General features: G+C 32.6%; 1 protein-coding gene across 1 annotated transcript in view; it reads right to left on the bottom strand.

Annotated features, from left to right (window-relative positions):
* LOC132197047 (mucin-2-like) overlaps positions 1-14,811 on the bottom strand; it is a 32,727-nt gene that overhangs the window by 4,931 nt on the left and 12,985 nt on the right. The window contains exons 2-6 of the mRNA XM_059620091.1: positions 14,269-14,345; positions 3,777-3,814; positions 624-711; positions 299-417; positions 14-248 (exon numbers count right to left, since the gene is read on the bottom strand). Of these exons, the coding sequence (XP_059476074.1) occupies positions 14-248; positions 299-417; positions 624-711; positions 3,777-3,814; positions 14,269-14,296 (508 nt within the window). The 5' untranslated portion in view covers positions 14,297-14,345. The remainder of the gene's footprint in view (positions 1-13; positions 249-298; positions 418-623; positions 712-3,776; positions 3,815-14,268; positions 14,346-14,811) is intronic.

The following is a 14,811-nucleotide window of genomic DNA, read 5'->3' as shown; positions in this document are numbered from 1 at the left end:
AAATTTTCCATACTGCTTTTGCTGAGAACAGGGACAGGTTTGTCGTCAAAGTTGAGGGGTTGGTTTTGGCCGGACCTTGGCGTGTTTCGGTCCTGCCGAAGCTGCTCGGCGCTCGACTCGTAGAACTCCAGGGAGGCGCCGCAGTCAACTTTATACCACCAGTCGCACGTCATCCGCGACTGCCGGAAAATGGTGCCGTTTGGACAAAGGAAGGACAGTTTTCGACCATTCTCGCACAAGTGGAACACCTTTGAAAATTTTATTAATATTTTTTTCTAATATAAACTTTAAACATTACTTGGCAGTTGGTTTCCATGTCGGCGTAGTAGCCGGAAGCTTTTACTTTCTTGCAGGAGAAAGAGGTCTTGGGAATTTTTCTGTACATCGGAAAGTCAATTCCGGGGCTGCCTCCAAGGTCTACAGAAAAATCACATTTCAATATTATATGGTGGTAAAATGACAACTATAATATCAAATTTAAATTACAAAAATAAATCCAATCTATTTACTTAAGATTTTTTTATATTTTTCAAATTTTTATTCAGTTTATAAATTTTTAAATTCATGCATAAGCTATAAAAAGATGCATTGGTTATTTTGATGCAAATTTGTGTAGAAATTACTCAAGAAAAGCAGAGGGTCGGCGTCAAAAACTTCTCCTCCTTGATTGAAGTTCACCACCTCGTCGTAATCTGCACTCGAGGCTTGGCGCTGAAAAATTGTAATAAAAATATTTTGTTAAAGAGGCAGAAAATATTTTGGTTTGCGATAAAACAAAACGAAACCTCCGCATTCAACCCATATTTTGGGAAGACAATCTTAAACTTCCATTCATATAATTATTTTTTGAGAAAATTTATTATTATCATCAATTAATCCCCGCAACATCAATAAGGAAAACTTTATTGCTCAAATGTGGTTGAAATTGTTCTTAAAATATTTTCCCCAAGACAGCGGATGTTCCTCAACATAATTTCACAACAAGTGATAATATGCGCGGGCCTTTATAAAATTCGAGTACACGTGAAATTTTACAGGGAAAATCGCCGATTCGTGCATTCGTCGTGAATATTGAGATCTTGTCGTTGAGCACAGGTCGTGCTCGCAAGTATGATGTTTGCGTCTCGACGGGTCGTATAATTACACGCGGAAAACGAGATTACGTACGATGCGAGCGAGACGTCGCAATATGCGACTGTGGAGTTCACTGAGAGCGCTTGCAAAATTCCACGTTTTGGCCTTAATAATTTGTCGTTGTTGAAATTTGGGTAATTGAGCCCAAGCTCACATCCATCTTGCTAAATTGAAGAATGGGATGTATTATTTTTGTTTCATTCAATAATTTACTTGCATGGTAAGTTATAATTTAGGATGAATAATGCAAATTTTGATACAAAAAAGAAACAGTCCCACAGGAGCCTTTGTTGAAACCTCTACATTATGACCTGCAGATTTAATAAATAATTACGATATATTAATTATTTATTTACATTTTTCTATTCATTTCATTCAATTACATTTAAAATACCTTCAAAATCTGTTTTTTAGTGTAAGCATTTAGTTAAAAAAATAATAATAATAAAGAATATAAGAAACTTATAAAAATTAATTTAAAACGATTAAAAACTATTGAAAATAGCTTTAGTTTTATTAGCTCTACATTTTATTATACTATTAACTTTAAAAAAAACTATATGAATATTAAAAGAGATCATTTTTTTAAGCTCAATGTTTCCATCAATGAAATCCGCCTATAATCTGACCTAATGACACGCGAATGAAATTCGAGACAATTTTTTTTATATCTCGGAGATCTCTTGCCGGGCAGCGAATTGAGAGAAAGCTCTCTGGGTGATCTCGGCGGCATTGAAAAATTGCTGCCGCCTACCTGCTGCGGAGAGGATTGGACGAAATTGGCTCTCGCTAGAAAGAGAGAGATGGATGCGCGCACCGTGTGAGATACTCGCTGGGTGACCCCGCCGAGAGCCAGAGGTCACTCAAAAGTTGGCGCGCGTGACGCTGAGCCAACGATCCAGATCACATATAATTACAATCAGCCAAATCACTCATCATTTTTCGTTTTTAAATTAATGAATTGCACGTTGGTACTTTCTTTTGAGTGTGTGTGTGTGTGTGGGATCCTCTTATTGTTCGTCTTTTGAGAAAGGAATCGTTAATTGTGGAGCGGAAAAGTCAAACTCCTCTTTTCGTATTTTATTTTTTACGCGAAAAGCGTTTGGGATAAATTCGTAATTGGCCATGCCGGGATTTTCTCCTTTTCTAGTCGATCTTTTCACCTGTGCTGAGCGCGAAATTAATAGAGAAATCAGCTACATTTGCACGGCCAATTTACGAATTTCCTTGATGATCGTCGTGCGGGAGTTATCAAGATGCACACAAAATATCGAGCGAGTCAATTTTTTAAATATTTTTATTGTTGAAAAAGAAAAAAACTTTTGTTGCTATTTGTAATCAAAAATTGAATTTAATTTGTAAATCTGTGCCTCAATTGTAAAAAAGTATCTTAACTTCATTATGAAACAAAAATTGTTAACAGTTATAAATGATATAGATAAATTTTAATTTACTGACAATTTCAGTGATTTTTTGTTTTTAAATTTCATCACTTTGTCAAAAAAATCACAAAATAGTGATTTTGCGTTAAGACAAAATCCAGGAAATTCATAATTTAAATTTTTCTTTCAAATTATTATTGTGATATGTCTTCAAAAGCCAAGGTATTGAAAATTTAATTTTTATGAGCTATCTTGAACGCGATCTATTCATTAAAAATAGATATTTTTGCTGCATAAACGAGTGGAGGCTACGTCAATAATTTATTTTTTAACACCTGCAGCTAGAAGTAACAATTGGAAAGAAACCAACAATCTTGTTTATCGAATTTTACGTTTCACTAATTATCACATTTGAAATAAAAAAAATAATATTTTTCATACTGAAATTTTTGATTAAAATAAAAAAAAAACTAAAAATAAAATAATAATATTAATAAATAAAGATAAAATAATTTTTTTAATTTTAATATAAGACCCAATTTAAATAATAATTAATTTTAAAACATTCAAATTTTGTTATACACCTAAAGTATAGTAATATAATAACATGCTTTAAGAATTATTATAAGAGAGCTCAAGTTTCGTTAGCGCGTCGCTCCAATTTTATAGCAAGCGTAACTCATACATAGCCATGATGCTCTCAGCTAATTCATCGAGACACAATTAGCCAACCGAGTGAGTTCTTTTCCCACGGGCCGATCGCGTCACAAGAAATTTATTAAGCCTCGCTCGCTTGAAAAAAAACTCGCGAATTCTCTCTGTAGGACCTTTTACTTGTGCTGGGGAGAATTATTATTCGAGCGCCACCCGGGTCGATGCGAAATTAAAATTAATCATTAGGAGGTGCGACGCTTGGCAAGCAGACCGCGGATAATAAAATAATATATTATTTCAGAAATTACTTTCACTGCAGCGTAAAGTACACGTGTGTTTACTCTACAATCAAAGGGGTATTACCGCTCTTTATTTAATGGCGTTAGTCGCCTCACTGTAATCTTCTTAACAAACGCTCAAAGAAACATTTCTTATAAAGAGAAAAACTTCTGAAGACACTGCTGCTGTCTCGTAAGATTAAAAAGCGGCTTACAATTAATTGATGATGTAAAACTTTCCAAAACGGGGATTTTTTATGATCAAAATTATGAATTTGATGATTCAAAAAATAATAATTCTGACGATAAATAATTTAAAACAACTTACCTTTCGCGTTTGAGCATTGCAAAGCGAGACCAGAAGAACTGAAAAAACAAAAAACAAGAATTACAAACGGGCATAGCTTTCTTAAGTGAAATAAAAATTGTAATAATATCAATTTTGAATGCCATAAAGATTCGTTTTGCAACTCCTTATTTCAATAATTTGGATAAAATATGGAATAATTTGCATCTTTAAATATAATTTAAATTAGTTATTTATTTTCCAAGTCAAACTTCGTCTGAAATTAAATACAGTAGAGTAATTATTTAAATTTTTATTTTAACTTCATTGAAGCTTAGAAATAAGTATGAGATAAAATCGGGCTTCCTCGGTAAAGATGAGCATCTTTATTGTTTCTGGATGAACATAAAATCCCTGCTCTACTAGTTTCAGTTGCGGGTTTCAACCCTAATTCCTGAGCTCTATTCTCGTCAGAAGGATGAAATGAAACTGGTTCCTCGAAAAAGGTTCCACAACAACAACTACAAGAACACCTCTATAGCAAACTATAAATTAATTATTCTAAGAAATGATTAGAACAAAGAGAATGATTTTTCTCCCATTGCATTGCTCAATCTTTAACGACCCTTCGCTTGATGTAGGAATAAAGGATACAATAATTTCACTTATTGAATTATGAGTAGATTTTTTCACTCCGTAAATTTTGAGAATAGACTTATTTTTGAAAAGTAAATTTTTTTTAATCAGTAAAAAATGGCAAAGACAAAATTAAGGAAATTTTAGACTTTGTCAGTAAATTCATCTTTGGCTTGCATATAATTTATTAAAATATAAAATTTAACTTTTCCGTCAAGAAATGTTGCAATTATTATAACTTTTTAAAACTTAATCCATTTTTTTTTTCTTAATTTGTAGTAAAATAATTTTCTTGAACCTAAAATATTTTTTCAATGAACAAGGGAGTGCAATTTTGTTCTGCAGTATTTCTGAAATTTCTCTGTATCTGAAAGTGATGTAAAAAAATAGAAATCCTCTAATTGTAGACTTTTTATATTATAATGTATTTGATTAAAAAATTTAGCAATGACATCACAGACAGAAGCACGCAAACTCTCATTTTACGACTTCCTCAAGCGAGAGTGTCCTGATTTCTGCGGCCCATTAACAGAGGAAGATGCTTCATTACCTCAAAAACGTTACGTCAACCAATTAACCCGGAGCTAATTGGTGTTTTCTTCCGCGCGCATAATTATTTCCCTGGTGTACGAAAAAAAAATCTGCGTTGATTCAAAAGTGTCACTTTCGGTGTGCTCTCGTTTTACGCAACGAATTTTTTATGCGGTCGCGAGAACGACAATGTAGGCCAATTTGATGCTGCGCGTGAATATTATTAGCCTCAGATATAAACGCGGTCCAAGTATTTTTATTCGCAATGCAAATAAGCAATTGTGCCTTTCACCTCGCTCGTCGATTTGCCGCTTGCACCACAACACCTATCAAAACAAACAAACAGCAAAAAGTACAACTAGTTTATTCGGCGAAATAAGCAATTAGCAAAGATCGACTGGCACGACGATTCAATAATTTATTCAGACTCAATCAACTCTGACTGACGGCTTTTTGAAATATATTATGTTTTAAAGCAATAATAAAAATTAAATAATCATCTTGTTACTTTGTATTACTATGACTTTTAGCTTTTAAAAAATTCACTCTACTGTTGCACAATCGACGTGGAAAAATTTTAAAATATTATTTTTATTTTTGACAAAAAAAAATATTTTGCTCCTCTATAATCTCTTGAAAGTATTTTCTAACATTTTTTAATATTTTCAAACCTTTTTTTTAAGCCAGATTCTTTTAAAACTCTTTACCTTTTTTAAATTTTGCATTAATTAAATTTTTTTATTAGTTAATATTGTTAAACATTATCAAAAGTTTTTGGTAAAACTTCCTAAAAATAAAAAAGATAATCAATATATACGTCAGGGTAAAAGAAGTGTTAAGAAATGATCAGTAAAATTTAGTGGAAGTTTTGATATTAAATTATAAGTTCCTTCCTTTTTTTCCTTTTTTTTTTTATAAAAACGACATAACGAAAAATGAAGAGGTCTTAGTTAATTTAGGCTTCTAAAATACCCAATCTATTATATAAAAGAGGCTAAATGGCTTGAAAATTTAATATAAAAAGTATTTTTTATTTAGTTCAAATATTTTATTTAAAAAATCTCATTTTTTTAAAAAAAATGCAATAATTTAAAAGTGGCAATACTTATTAAACAATTCACTATAAATAAATAAAATATATTTCAAAATGTTAAAAATATCTTTTTTCACAAAATTAACAATAATTTTTTTTAAAAATAACGCTTGCATATTAAAAATTAGTTTGTTTATTTTAAAATTAAACTTTATTTTTAAGCGTAGATTGTATGTAATTTTTTATACTTTCTGACACGGCAACGGTAGCTCTACGCAAAATCACACGAGAAGCGGAGAGTGACATAATTTCTAGTTTATTACGTTTTTCTCACACTTGCACTTTTGTTTCAGCGTCGAGTTGCATAGACACGCATTTTCGCGCTCGTTGCGTCAACCCAATTATTATAATCTGATTGCATTGTTTGCTCGCCTGTGTGTATCAAATTCGCAGGAATCAAATCCTGCTTTCATCGACGCGGCGCGGGAAGAAAAAACAGAACTAGTTCACGCGCGCACGACGAACCAGAATTCATTTTATTATTGCAGACGAGAGCGACCTTGCCCGCGAAGCACGATTATTAATTTTCGAATCGCCTCGAACTGAGTAATGCTTTTTCCATGCTAATTATGCTTAATTTCATTGCATTTCTTACAGAGGCTGCAACCTCCACTTTTCCAAACTACACACTTGGGTAAACAGGACGATTCGCCAGATTTGTTCGCACCTTGACTCTGATTGTTTTTTCCTCCTTTTGTTTTCAACACACAAATAAATCATATGCAAAAATTAGCCTTGTCCTTAAGTTTTCTCCGGTTCTAAACTGGATTTCAAAGTCGATCAACGTAAATATTTTTTAATCAAATCCTATTAGATTCATTGTTGGCCAAGGATAAATTTAATTTGCGTCCAATCTTGAGATCTTCCTGATGCACAAAACTTGTAAGTTAAATTGAAATTGGATAGAAGATGTAAAATATAAATTTCGGAGTTTATGATTGGAGATTAATTAAATAAATGAACATTTGATGAACATAGTGTTGCTGTAATCTTTCTGTACTATTTTTTTTTAATGGTAATTGGAAAAATAACTGCTGAATTTCAAACAAAGCTAATTTTACATTTAAAGTGCCTAATTATTTTACTTTATACATGAATAACTTAATCATCGCTGTAATTAGTAGCAGGCAAAGAACAACTAAATGCAATTTTTTAAATGATATTTTCCCTAATTGTCTCGCCTCACGTGCATATTGATTAAGCAATTTTAGAAAGACAAGTAGGAAGCGCAAAATACAAATCATTTTGGAGCAAAATGATTCCGAGAACAATGATATTGGTCGTGCGTCCATTAGCAAATTGTTTTTAGCGCCGCGCCGACTTATGCATATTCAGATAAGAAATTGAATCGAGTTCCGATGCCGCGTGCCGAGATGGTGTCAAAGATGTGAAAATCATAAATCAGAAGAAAAGGAGTGCAATGGTTCAAGGTAAATGGTGTGAAAACTGTGCCGACAAAAGTTCAAAGAGCGTGCGCCGCGCGAAAAGTAATTCGTAATAAAAACTCTCGCGCACCCTGTCAAAATTTCAATGCAAAGGAGAAATCTGAAGAGAGAAGTTGTATTCTGCGTGAAAATGTGTGAGAGGATTAAAGAGACGTGACTGCGGGTCTGTAATGAGGAGGAAAAGTGTTCAGGAAAGAGTTAAAGTGCAAAAGAAAAGGGAATAAATGATGATTATTCTGTGTAGGTGTTAATTTTGTCAGTATTTATGGGTCTCAAGTGCAAATTCCTGCGTGTCTTTGAATTTTTTTAATAATGGAGGAGAAAATAAGCCGTACGAATGAAACGTCTTTCAAAATTGAAAAACTAATTTTAAATTACAACGAACATGCTTGTGAAATTCTAGAAGATTACTTCTTAAGCCAAAATTTTCATAGTTTTATGAATTAAAATTCACCACAGGATATTTTTTTTATTCACAATGAAAATGTATTCATAGCGTAAATTAGCGATAAGTATCATAGTTTTCTAAAACAAAGAATTATTATGAATGAATGATGTGAGGATTATATTTACTAGCAAGAAAATACAAAAATTATTTTTACCTTACAAAAGTGAAAATGATTTATTATGTAAATTTTAAAAATTTACAATGAAATAAATAAAAAATTTAATTTTTCATATATTTCGCCGCAAAAATCTGTAAAAATATTAACTACTAAAATTATTTAAATGCTTAAACAACGCTAAAAAATCGCAATCAACATGCAACTCCGTCATTGTGTCAATAAACAAATCAACATTTAATTTTCGATCTTTACACAATTATATTTAACACCGCGGCTGACCAATTTATTGTTGCTTTAGTGTGTGAATATTATCAGCGACATTCGTGTTACCTGCATTTTTTCATCTCAACGAAAGTAAAAATGATGAGCTAAATGCAGAACCTTTCACCAGAGATGCTTGGTTGTTTGTCACTTTGAGCAAACAATAAAATTGCAATGACAAATTGCTCTCACGTGTTTCTTTAATTATTTTTTTCCATGTCTTATTCCCATTCCGGTGGCAAAGTCGTCACAGATATAAAAGCAATTTTTTTTAGCTGCAACCGCGATTATAATTATTTATCCCTCGATTCAGTTCACAAACAATTTTTGGCCTTTCGAGCACAATGAGAATATTCGTTCTGGGACCGAGAAGTGGCTTTCGATTGAATAGTTGCTTGAGTGAGGTCGTTTGTGTCCGCAGGGAATAAATTTATTAACATGAGATTGGTGCTTCTTTTCATTTTTCATATTTTGAAGGTACAGGGTAATTTAATATTAGTAATTTAATGTGATATAACATAAATATCCTCACTAATCACAAAAAAATTGTTATAATGTTTCATTTCTCTTGTTTGAATTTTAGTTCTATTATATTTATTGCGATGTATATTATTTATGAAGAGTCAGAACGGCTCTAATTTTAAATTGAAATATTCTGAATTTTTTCTGCGTCTTAAATTCTAATTAATTATTTTAAACGTGTGAATAGTACTACTAACTCCAATTGAAAAATGAGCCGCAATTGGGACAGCGTTGATGACTGGCAACCATTATGATTTTTCATTATACAATTATTAAACAGTGCGCTTTACTCTGAATTTATAAATATAGGCTATGTAGCAATATTTTACAATAACATATATATGCTTCAATTATTTGGAGCATTACCAAATATCAAATATTAAACATGTACCTTAAAAAAATATAATAATATAAAATAAAAATTAGAAAAAAAATTTATTATAAAATTAACGACGATTTTGAATTAAAAAATATTTAACTTATAATATAATAAATAAATACAATTAAAACAAACAATCAATTTAAAGGTCGTTTTACTAAACGAGCTGCATCCTCAGCAATTAAAGCTCAATAACACAATAGAAAGAGAAGAAAACGCGCTTTCTTTCCAGCTGAATGAGTGACTCTGCATGCAATTATCGCGTCTGCCCAGCACGGACGAGCACTTCCGAAGCGGACGTGCAGGACCGAATTAAAATATATTCATGTGCGGCGCGAAGGTTCAGAATCGACTTTTCTCAAGAACATATGCACGCAATTAAAACAATAGCGGGAGGAGTGAAACCGGCAGGCAACAAAGGAGCATTGAAGAATTTCCACGCCGCGCGAACACGAGCCGTGAAATTGGCCATCGCGAATCGTCTAATTACTAACCTTGCACTGCAAACAAATTGCTCTCGCCACCATTTGGCCAGGCGAGAATATTCTTTCTTGCTTGTACGTATCAGGATAAAAATCCTTTGCCTTTTTTAAAAGTACCAGAATTCAGTGGAGAAAAGCTTTGTGAATAATTTTTAGACTGGTGGAAATTATTTCTCATCTTTTGATTCGCTCAAATATTCATTCTGACAGTCAATTTTTTGTGAATTGTGTCGTTCTGATGCAAAATTTTTGTGTTTTTACATGGCAAATAATATTTTGAAACTTTTATTTAAGCACGCATTTTAATTCTCTATTTTTGCATTTCCTTCATTTGGTTCATGCTGAATTAGAAAAGAAGGATTAGCTCAAATATTTTTTGCTTGAAAAACAAGATTTTCATCTACAATTTGAACATAAACAAGCCCATTAAAAAGACTCAATTGCAGTCTTCCTTTTTTTTAAATTTCCTGATGGCTATTAAAAGAAATTTATTTTGTAAATTTAAAAATGAGTCTTGAGATCAAATGTGGCCAAAACAAAACGGAGCATGTCTTTGCCATTTGTAATTAGGAGATCATGCGCGGTGATTTGTTATTAATTATGTCCGAAGCGTAGGTGAAAGTTCCAGTTCGGCCGCGATTTTCTGAAGAGTCATGAGTGGCCAATTTTTTCGTGCCGCATTCCTTCGTTAGGGAGAATGTTAATGTTATCATTATTCAAAATGAAACATACAAGCGTCGGCAACAAAATATGAGCAGAATTCTTGTCTGAAAATGGCATCAAACGTACATTAATATAAAAAATAATGAAATAGAAATCCAAAATATGCAATAGAATGGTTTTTATTTTTATTGATTTAATGATTCAACTGAACAATGAAAAAACGTTCCAAACTAAAGTTTAAATAATATTTAAGAGAACTAAAATTGCAAAAATAAATAAAACACTACTTTAATTTTCAAGCTTGACTGCAGGGGAGTTCAATTTTACATTGTCAATAGAAAATTTATTTATTGAACAGGTCATATTATTAACTTTTGGAATTATTGAGAATTAAGCTTCAAATGTCAAAAAATTCTCCTAAATCAAAAGTTACGAGGAAATCAATTTTGAATAAATAAATTTCCACTTCACAATTGTTTAATTCTGGAGGATGCACAGTTTTTAAAACATTCAAACTAACTCAAAAAATTTGGCATTTATTAAAAATCATAATAATTCATGCACATCCCTTCACTTTCAACAACTACAGCAGTTATTGTTTTCGTGTTATTATAGAATTTTTCACGGAGCAAACAACAATTTGTCTATTTTTTTTTTGTGTGAATAGAAAATTCGAGCGTTTTCCCACCAGCCGAAATCTCACTGCGCGCGTGGCACGCAAATTTTATCTCGCTGGCCGATCTCTCGTCGCGAGCATTAAAGTTCCCATCTGTGTTTTCTCGTCGAAACAATAAACAATCATCTCTCAGCACATCCACAGGTAGCGGAAGAGTTTTTGCATTCAAATTTTTTGTGAAGCTTTACAACTCTAGCAAGTTCAAAGATCAATTAATAATAGATAAAAATATTATGTGAAGCAAAAGTTTTCAAAGGAAATTTATGTAAAAGTTAAATGGATTCATCTCCAACTAGATGCAAAAAAAGAAACAATTAATTTCAGGTTGAAAAAGTTCATACGTATTTTTTTGTTGAACTGCCTTTAGCCGCTAACTTATTTGCAAAAAGATATTTAATTTTTCATTATAATAACTAACAGCTTTTTTTCTGATGGAGAGAACTTGATTGAAATTAAAAATTAAAACTCAACATTTTGACCGAGGAAGATAAAAAATTATTTTAATTCAAGAAAGGGGCACTTTACGCTTCATGGTGATTTTATTTTTGTATAGCAAACCGTTGTGTGCAAAATATTATAATGTCATTTGAATTTTCAACATAAAAAGGTAAAGCACGCTTGAAATTTTACTCTTTGCACGTTGGAGAGAACAATCGCCCGATCTTAAATCTTTAAAGACAGGATCGTCTGCTTGACCTTTTCAACTAAAAAGGATCCGATCGTTAAAATCGCGCTGCCTTCGGCACGAATTTGACGTTTGAATTTAAAAAAAATCCAAATAAATCCACGTCAAATCATAACGAGCCGAATTTTAAACACTCCTGACAGTTTTTTTTCCCAATCGACTTTTCTCTTCCTACTCAATAATAATGTGTGATTTACTCCAGAGTTCATCAAGGCAAACAAAATAAATCTTAGCAAACAATAGCAAGTGAAGCTGCTTCGAATGCTCTACATTTCCGGTCGGCCTTCCGCGTACATATTCCAAAATAATAATATTCCGAAATCGCTAATAGATTTCCTCGACCTTTCGATTTGCATGCGGCGCGGCGGGTGACGCAACAATTGGAGCGAGCGTCTCTGGTTGCGCAATCAATTGTTGCGCCGCGCGCGTTTAAACAGTCCATTACGGAAGAAATTGTGTGTGTGAATCCACGCAAAGCTCTATTTCCGTCGCTTTGCAAAACACACACACACACAGACATACATAAGGATGCGGACGGATGCTGATTGTAGTGCGCTCGCATTTTCCCACACGCCTGCACCATTGGCCCGAAAAATTAGAAATTATGCTGATGCATTCCGAGTTACGGCACAGCATGCGGACGCATTGTTTGCGCCTCCGCTGAAATAATTTATGCACTTTGACGTAGAAAGTTGCCGATTCCTTCTTTTTCGTGTCAAAAAATTACAACAATAAAAAACTGAACATTTTTACATTAGCCTAGGTTTTGCAGTGGTGCAAATTTATTTTGTTTTATAAATTATTTTAATCTTCGTAACTTAGATTCAACTAAATTGTATGCAAATATTTTTAGATTATTTGCGTGGAAGTTAATGAGATCAAATTTTTGTTAAAATAAATCAAAAGATTTCAATAAAAATGGAATATGTAAAATAAAATATTATCACAAAGAATTTTAATTTAAAAAATTTCAATATCAAGAGTTACAGGATAGGAAAGTGACCTTTTTAATAATTTTTTTCAGTAAGAACTAACATTAGTACTAATAATGCCTAAATAAGCGCCATTTATAAGTTAAAATTCAGATTTTAGAATTTAATTGAAGTTTGCGAATATTTTCAAGGTTTTGAGGGGGGAAATAATGAATTTCTCTGACTGGTGGTCCACTTGTCTCACTTAATTAAATAAGATCTGCTTCTTTCACTATCTGCAAAATAATCGGCAGCATCTTTCTATCTTCGTAAAGAAGAAAAAATAAAGACGTTCTCCGGGCGTAAAATGAAATTCGCCACACGAGCGGTGCGCGGCGAATCGCGAATCACGCCCATAAAATTCAATCTGTGCGCGGCAGGTCGCGCTCGGAATTTGCCGATCGTTACACTTTTCTTCTATTACATTCGATCTCGAGCTGTGAAATCGTGCTTAATGATCGAGCGTTGCATAAGAGTGTGGAAGTGCAAGGTTGTTTTGGAAAGGATGCGCTGCTTTTTCATTTTATTATCATGCGTCTCTCGTTAAATGATTTGGACCGACTTCTGAAGGCGACCTTAAATGATTTAACGACGTGCGATTTACTTTTTTCCACGCCGCTCTCCAGCAAATTCCAATCACGAGGCGACAAACGGTGAATTCACCTTCAACTTTTCATATTATCACGTGAGCAAAAAAATTGAAAGAATTTTTAAACTAGAAGCGTAAAAGAAAATTTTTTACAAAAACAAAATCTATGTACTTAAAAAAAAGATCAGTTTTTGTCATTATTAGTGCCAATTTTTTTATGTTTGCTTAACTATTTTGCCCAATTGTTTGTTGTCAATTCTGGATCAAGAACTTTCAGGTTTGCATACATGAAAGTAGCTGATTATTTAGAAGAATTTTTAAGCTCAATTTGAAACCGAAAATAATATAATTTTAAAGATGTTTGAAAATTTAGTGAGAAAGATACTTAAATATCTCTAAATAAAACATCATTGTGAATATTAAAGTTAAACGTCTTGAGGAAGAAAGAGCAATGATGATATTAATTAATTTTAATTTGCGCATCTCACGTAAGTAAGATTTTTCATCTAATGTGTGTCATATAATATTTCAGAAACGGTGAACAACAAAACTTAAAACAGTTGTTAGTACTTTTCACAACACTTCATTTAATTACCTTTAGTTAATTGGAGATAAAAGTACGTAACTTTTTACAGCTCCGACGGTTCCAAGTTTTTTTTTATATTGTTTCTTACATTTTTTGGTAGTTGACACGAACATTTCGCTGCGTTTTGAGACACTAAAAAGTCTTTATCACGTCAAATCTTTTAGAATGCACGCAATGCTTGTTTTTTAAATGGACTAAATGGTCCTTTGCGTCAGTACAAGAAACTTTCCTTTGAATGCATTGACGGAATATGCTGCCAGTAGCAATTTGTTAGAGTGTAACGATAAAAGTTTTGGTGGGCAAGTTCAAGAGTCAAACGAATTATGGTGAAGCGAAGTAAGAAAAAAAAAACGCAAACGTGCAGATCACGTTTGAGCTTGACAAACAATGGGACTTTGACGCTAGCGTTTTGATGTGTGTATTAAAAATCATGATGACACATTACTAACCTGGAAATATCCAAACGAGATGATTCATGGTCGGGAACTTTCTTGAAATCACAGCCGCAGAACAGGAAAGGGAGTGCCTGGGAAAATAATCATTTGAAAAATTAGAAGAAGAAAAATCAGAAATTATCTTTACTTAATTGGAAAAAAATTAACTGTAGATATTATTATGTTTGCTCATTTGTTATCTGTTTTTAGATAAATAAAAATTACAGATTCGTATAACGAAATTAGTATAATTTTCAAAAAAATCACCAAAAGAATTCTGGTGTTGCTGAAAGTGAGACGAAGAGAAAAGTATGCCAAAAAGTAAAAGATATGAATGGGTTATTCTCTCAAAAAATTATATTCGAGTGACCTGCATCGTGCCATATTTTTACAATTTCAGCCCGTCTCTCTCGATTTGGATGAAACGAAACAACTCCGTCTCCACTCGTAAATAACAGTAATAATTCAAAACGTTTGCCCCAATAAAAACAACTTCGATCACGACCGACCCCTCACAGGACAATTTAAGCGTATGATTGGCATGAGAAAAGGAGGAGA

This window comes from Neocloeon triangulifer, unplaced genomic scaffold (assembly GCF_031216515.1).
Source record: "Neocloeon triangulifer isolate White Clay Creek 2 clone unplaced genomic scaffold, ASM3121651v1 ptg000001l, whole genome shotgun sequence".
NCBI lineage: Eukaryota > Metazoa > Arthropoda > Insecta > Ephemeroptera > Baetidae > Neocloeon > Neocloeon triangulifer.
The sequence above is the reverse complement of the archived record's forward strand: the minus strand, read 5'-3'. Positions and strand labels throughout refer to the sequence as shown.